The sequence below is a fragment of the Engraulis encrasicolus genome, chromosome 20 (genome assembly GCF_034702125.1).
Source record: "Engraulis encrasicolus isolate BLACKSEA-1 chromosome 20, IST_EnEncr_1.0, whole genome shotgun sequence".
Lineage (NCBI taxonomy): Eukaryota > Metazoa > Chordata > Actinopteri > Clupeiformes > Engraulidae > Engraulis > Engraulis encrasicolus.
Window position 1 is genome coordinate 10,839,486 of NC_085876.1, and position 6,719 is coordinate 10,846,204.

The 6,719-nt window shown below is 45.9% G+C and overlaps 1 protein-coding gene across 2 annotated transcripts; it reads right to left on the minus strand.

Moving 5' to 3' along the window:
- tac1 (tachykinin precursor 1) lies at positions 1-5,269 on the minus strand. Of its 2 annotated transcripts, none has more exons than XM_063184769.1 (5): positions 4,860-5,269; positions 3,924-4,026; positions 3,670-3,693; positions 1,774-1,830; positions 1-353 (listed from the first exon to the last, which is right to left on the minus strand). In XM_063184769.1, exons 1-5 carry the CDS (start codon positions 4,971-4,973, stop codon positions 304-306), a joined length of 348 nt encoding a protein of 115 aa, XP_063040839.1. In that variant the 5' UTR covers positions 4,974-5,269; the 3' UTR covers positions 1-303. The 2 variants fall into 2 exon arrangements, with proteins under 2 accessions (XP_063040839.1, XP_063040838.1); XM_063184768.1 differs by having other exon boundaries at positions 3,670-3,696.
- Between the last annotated feature and the right edge of the window lie 1,450 nt (positions 5,270-6,719).

The window sequence follows — 6,719 nt, forward strand, 5'->3', positions numbered from 1 at the left end:
CAGATGTTGAGATGGCGAGGCTGATGGGTGAGAGGTCACATGTTGATTTGATGGACACGTTTAAAATGTACTGAGGAAAATCAAATCGCAACCAATTTTTACGTCATTACGTCTACATCAAACACAATACGTAATCCAAAAGTGTTTATTCATCTTTCATCCAACTATACACGTTTTCTGTCTTTAAAAAAAACGAACAAAACAAAACAGAAACCGAAGAATAAAATGATTTGAGAGCGGCGCGGCCGCTCCATGGGGAGGGGGATGAGTTGACAAGAGGCACACCGGACGCCACGCGCTGCGCTAGCGTCTCTTGTCGTAGCTTGTCAGCAATGTGTTCCACTCAGTAGAATCTGCAAAAAATAAAAAAGGAGACACACACACACACAAAATAGGCCTTTTAGAAAATCAGTTACAAAACCCAGGGGAGAAAGTGTGAGTTAAATAATTGTGACGCGTGTGTGTGTCTTCGCATGGAAGTGCCCCCCGATTACAAAGCAGCATCGGCTGTGTGAGGATGGTGGTGGTGGAACAATTCTATACAGAGAAAAACACTGACAGGGCCCACTATACGATCTGCAACAGTCATTATAGGGCCCCCATCAGCAACATGGGAAGGCCCTGGGCCCAGGGGCAAATGCCCTGCTTTCCCGCCCCATCCCCCACCACCCCCACATAGCTCTGTCCCTGGATGACCACACTTGGTGAGTGCTGTGGGCAGGGCCGCTGACAGAATTGGCCGGGCCCAGGACAAAACTCATGTGAAAGGGCCCCCCGCGCAATACACACAGTCTAATGAGGACCCAATTCTGGGCCACCTCTCTCTCTGGGCCAGGGACAACATACCCCTTTGTCCCCCCCTGGCCCCTGTTGGCTACCCTGGCTGTGTGCACCCTGCAGTTAAGTGGGCTCACCTCTATGGGTCTCGTTAAGGGGATTTACATGCTAACTGGTACACGCTGCACGCATTAAAGACATTAGAGTAAGTGCTCTGATGTGGGGTATTGATTATGTGGAGTAGAGTGTGGAGAGAAGAAGAGCTGAGCTGCTTTAGTGTGCTTTATTTAAGATGTGTGCGTGTGCGTGTGTTGGAGGGGGGTGGTATCCAGAGTTCTGTGTGGTAATGGAACATCTGTCCTGCACATGATGTGTGTGTGTGCGTGTGTGCACACACGCGCATGCGTGGTTGAGTGTGTGTGCATGTGTGTGCTTGAGTGTGTATGCGTGGTTGAGTGAGGCTGTGCGCGCGTGTGTGTGCGTGCGTGTGTGTGTGTGTGTGCGTGTGCGTGCGTGTGTGTGTGTGCGCACACGCGCGTGTGCTTGCGTGGTTGAGTGTGCATGCGTGGTTGAGTGTGCATACCGTGTGTGTGTGCGCGTGCATCGTGGTTGACTGTGTACAGGGGCATAGCACCAAATTTGGGGCCCCAGGAACAACCTCTTTCATGGGCCCGCAAGAACATTTTCCATCAAACATTTTTCATAGGAGGGCCCCCGGTGGGCCCCCCAGGTGGGCTGGGCCCTAAGAATGAGTCAGGGTTTTCCCCCCCTGTTCCACGCCACTGACTGTGTATGAGTGTGTGTGTGTGGTTGAGTGTGTGTGTGCATGCATGCATTGTTGTGTGTGTGTGCGTGCGTGCGTGGTTGAGTGTGTGTGTGTGCTTGCATGCGTGCATGGTTGTGTGTGTGTGTGTGTGTGTGTGTGTGTGTGTGTGTGTGTGTGTGTGTGTGTGTGTGTGTGTGTGTGTGTGTGTGTCCTCTAATGACCAGACTCACCTGGTTCCTCCTGACTCCTCTTTCCCATCAGCCCAACGAAAGCGTTGATTTTATGCCCTGGAAACAACAGCAGGAAAAGAGAGGGAGGGTCATCGTTAGAGATCTCTCACACTGTACATGTAACGGCGCACATAACATTTGGCTGCAGCATGCAACACACATTTCCCCTCAATACCTGACTTAAAACACAATACCCATTTTAGTGTGTGTGTGTGTGTGTGTGTGTGTGTGTGTGTGTGTGTGTGTGTGTGTGTGTGTGTGTGTGTGTGTGTGTGTGTGTGTGTGTGTGTGTGTGTGTGTGTGTGTGTGTGTGTGTGTGTGTGTGTGCCATTAATCAAAAGGAAGTGACTGGTCAGTTTGCTGAATGTGTGACACATCTATAAAGTATGTCTACATCACAGACATAAATGTATCACATACAAGAGTTTTGTTGTAAAACGACGTATCCACCATTTTTTTACTTTTGCGATTTATTATTGGAAATGACTGTTCGGAAGTCCTATGAGTGAATTCCATTGAAATATCTTGAGAACACTCTTTTGAACTCCTATATAACATGCATTTTGCAAGGCAATGGAATGCCCAACACCAAAATGTCAGTTTGTCAAGATGTTCCAAATAATGGATATTACGTCATTTTGCACCAAAGTTCTATAAATAGTATGTCTATGACATAGACATACAGTATACATACTTATATATAGTATTATGTCTATGGTCTATGACGTGAGAAGAACAGAGGACCAGGAGGAAGGGATTGGTGTAATCTTACGGTGGTGAACCACCAACCTCCTGTGTGTGTGTGTGTGTGTGTGTGTGTGTGTGTGTGTGTGTGTGTGTGTGTGTGTGTGTGTGTGTGTGTGTGTGTGTGTGTGTGTGTGTGTGCGTGAGTGTGCGGCACGCATGTGTGTGTGTGTGTGTGCGTGAATGTACTCTATGTGTGAGTGTGTGTGTGTGTGTGTGTGTGTGTGTGTGTGTGTGTGTGTGTGTGTGTGTGTGTGTGTGTGTGCGTGCATGCGTAAGTGTGTGTGTGTGCGCATGTGCTCACGCAATTGTTTGCATTGCTATGATTGCTTGTCAGTATAGGAATAACTTTATTTGCACAGCTTACACATTAAGTCACAAGTGTAAATATTGTGTGTGTTTTGGGCAGCGGCAGACTCTGTGAGTGGGTGTGTGTGTGTGTGTGTGTGCGTGCGTGCGTGCGTACACGTGTGTGTGTGTGCGCCCAGGGGCCTTTGCTGGTCCGGATATTGGCTTTTAGTCTGATTGGCAGATAGCTCCCCATATGCTATTAACACTGATGAAGCACACTAATATCCCGTCTTTCCACACACACGCACGCACGCACACACACACACACACACACACACACACACACACACACACACACACACACACACACACACACACACACACACACACACACACACACACACACACACACACAGCCGCCAGATATGTGCACACTTACACACACATATTACATTATCAGTGTCTCCTACTCACGGCTTCGTAATGAGAGGATCTGATATGTATGCTGACCCTGCTATGACTTCTCACAGCCATTTTCACCATGAGCAGTCTGATTCGACTCTGTCTGCTTAATTGCAGCTGTGGTTTTACACTGAGGGTCTCCATGTATCAAGTTGATGTGTGAGAGAGAGTGTAAGTACATCTATACACCTGCCTGTCTGTCTGTCTGTCTGTCTGTCTGTCTGTCTGTCTGTCTGTCTACCTTTTCGTCTGTCTTTTTGTCTTTCGCAAGGAGAATAGACATGATTGAATTCAAGGCCAATTTGAATTTTAATTCAAAGCCCATTTGAGATGGGATGGATGGCTAAACATTTACAACGGCAGGTTTGTGTTTGTAAAGAGGGAGAGTGGAGTACTCACTTTTGCGTGTGATCTGTGCGTTGGCTGCTGTGGAGACAGACAGAAAAAATATTACTCTGGTGCGCAGCGTTGGTGGAGTAAGTAATACAAAAAATGTGCCACAGTTTTGTGCCACGCGTTATTGTATTTAAGGGCTGAAATACGACAAAAAATGATTTCCATGAGATAGACTAGACTGTCTGGTTTGAAATAGAGCAAAGCGCAAAGTGGGCACCATTTAATACAATGGATGAGCTGGCGCGTAATCGTCTTACCGGAGGAGCGCTTGCCCATCAGTCCGAAGAATTGATTCGGTCGGGGCTTTCTCGTCATTCTCCGCAGTATCTCCCTGAACGAGTCGGAGGGAAACCACTCATCCTGGGGAAGAAATTAGATCAGTGTAATGTAAAACGCCAAACTAATGGCTATGCGTTTTTCTCTGCGATCGATACAAAGTTATGAACATAGAGCCCCGTGTATTTTTTTGTGAGCTACTTTGACTTACTTTGTCACTTCATATATTACGGATGGGTTCTCCAAAATGGTCTTGAATGAAACGCTTGTCTTTCTACTTCTACATATTTCTCCAAGCCTGTGCGTAAAAGGCCAATTTGATGGATAGGCTATACTCAGGGCATGGGGTTTTAGATGGAGAGCGGAGCCGTTTCAGATGCTCGGGCGCTTGGCTGCTGTCCAACCCGCAATGTCAAATGGAAAACGTGCGCAACATCTGAAAGTAGTCTCGCCTGCATGGCGTAATGAGCCCTTGGACAGGCAGGCAATATCCTGATTAAACAATGCGTTCCTTGGAGGAGTAATTCTCGTTACTAATTCATTCAAACACACTTTAAACAATACAGTTTGTTAAAATAAGAAATACCATCACGCCCACAATCACAAGATAGTATAGCCTATATAAGTATTAAAGTTACTGTGACTTGTGGAGGAGAGGCTTATTATTTTCTTCTGCAATTAAAGAGTTTATAAATCTAATGCCTGTAAGTGAAAAAAAAAAACATTAATGTCACCGAAAGTTATGGAGAGCCCAGGAGATTCAAAATCAGAACCTAAATAAATTCAAACAATCTAGTTATATAGGCCTACAGCATTTTTTCAGCTAAATCACAGACATATCGAGGCATAGACAGTGTGGCTTCCACTTCCTTTAGCTATGAATGCACTACACCTGTAACCAATAACATTTTAGGTACCTGTATTTGAATGCTGTTCACCCAATAATCTGGATCCTCTTTGGCACCGAATTCTTCACAAAACACTTGTGCCAGAGCCAAGAAGAGTACTACCGCCGACAGGAGTAACTTCATTCTGAAGCGGGTTGTGGTGCGCGACTCAGAAGTCCGCAAAGTCCTTATCAGCGCAGTGGGACAGAGATCAGGCAATCAGAAAACGAATAGTGTTTTCAAAAAATAACACAAACTGGTAGAAAATATGCTGTTTCTTTGCTTCCGTCTTGGTAGTCAATGCGTTTGGGGACTTCTCTGCGATGTTACTTGGAGATAGGCGCCCTCTTCATTTGCGCGCTCACTGTTGCTCCGTTAGTTCCGCGCTGTCTTCTGCACTCCTCCGTCCGTGAGCGCTCAGTTCCAGGAGAGTGTGCGTGTGCGAGTGGCCACGCCAGAGTACACACTCAGGAGGTTTTACTAGTGGTTTTATAACGCACGGGGCCACGAGGCGAGTGGCAGGTCCCTACAAATCAATATGCGATGACAATGTCTTTGGCACGAGTTTTCTTCTTTAAACTTCGTATGACTAATCGCCGACCCGACTCTGCATGTGACTGTTGGTGTAGTCGCGAAGAACAAGTGTGACCTTCACTTGTAGGCACCTTGTACCGGAACTGTTAGGATGGGGAGGATGGTAAAGACCAGCGGCCCGACGGGAAAAAAAAAACCGAGAGACGACGCTGTTGACGCACCAAATCTCGTTGAGTACGTAGGCATTACGACAAATGTTGCGTGATGATGAATCAAGTTGATTTACGGTCCATGTGAAGACACAAAAATGGACCAGGAAGACTAAAGTTTCCCACAGCTGGCGCCTCCCCATCATGAGCCCCAAAAGTGTCCAACCTTGAAAGGGGTATTTTATTCCATTAATGGAACCATCATCAATCATTTACTGAATTACATAGGCTGTGACCTCTATCTTGTCTAAGTGACAGGTAACCTCTGACGGTAGGCCAGAAGGGCACGGCTTGCCATAGTTTTCCATTAATGCAGGGGTGGGGAACCTATGGTCGTCTTATCCGACCTTATGCAGATTCACATTAAATAGGACACGTGTTGTAAAGAAATCTTCGATATTACATTTGCAATACAATTAAGTTGTACTGTCAGGGGACTGCTAGTATTAAAATATAACTTCTGCCAATTTCGACATGCAGTTGTAATGCTTGCAATACCCTGGACTTGTCAGTACCTGAATTTTTTTTCCCAGCCTTTTCCGAGAACCTGGTCATTTTAATGGGGGCAGAGAAAAATGCAGCATCACTGGGTACTGACAAGTCAAGGGTAGCATGAACAATACAACAGCATATTGAAATTGGCAGAAGTTCCCTGTTTAAGCAATATTTCCAGGGGATTACAGGTAATGGTGGGGTCTGTTCTAAAGGTAGCCACCTTCAACGTGCAGGGGAAATCCTGGTTTGTGTTCATAGTCCGCCATCAGAGGACTTTATAAAATTTGAAGTGGCCCCTCAAATGAAAAAGGTTTGCCGCACCCCTCCATTATGTGTTGCAGATGTTGGTTCCGCACATCCTTTCTCTGGTTCTACATTTCTTTACAAGAGAAAACTTCACTGGATATTGACTCTCCTCATGCAGTCCCTGTCTGCAAGGATTTTGACCACTAGCTACTGGGGGTTTTCAATGCCACTGTCTGCCAATCAAAACGTAACAGAGAATAAAAGTTTTTTTTAATAATCACTGAGATAGACTAAACTTACATGTACAGTGCCCTCCATAACTATTGGCACCCCTGGTTGAGATGTGTTAAAAGCCTTAAAATAAATTCAGTGTTTATTGCAGAAGAATACTGTCACACTGAAAATT

Excerpts from the sequence above, each read along its gene's own strand:
- tac1 (XM_063184768.1), bottom strand. The coding sequence starts at position 4,973 with ATGAAGTTACTCCTGTCGGCGGTAGTACTCTTCTTGGCTCTGGCACAA. Across the intron at positions 1,831-3,669 it reads CGCACAGATCACACGCAAAA|GGCATAAAATCAACGCTTTC; the intron begins GTGAGTACTCCA and ends TGTTGTTTCCAG. Across the intron at positions 354-1,773 it reads GAGGAGTCAGGAGGAACCAG|ATTCTACTGAGTGGAACACA; the intron begins GTGAGTCTGGTC and ends TATTTTTTGCAG.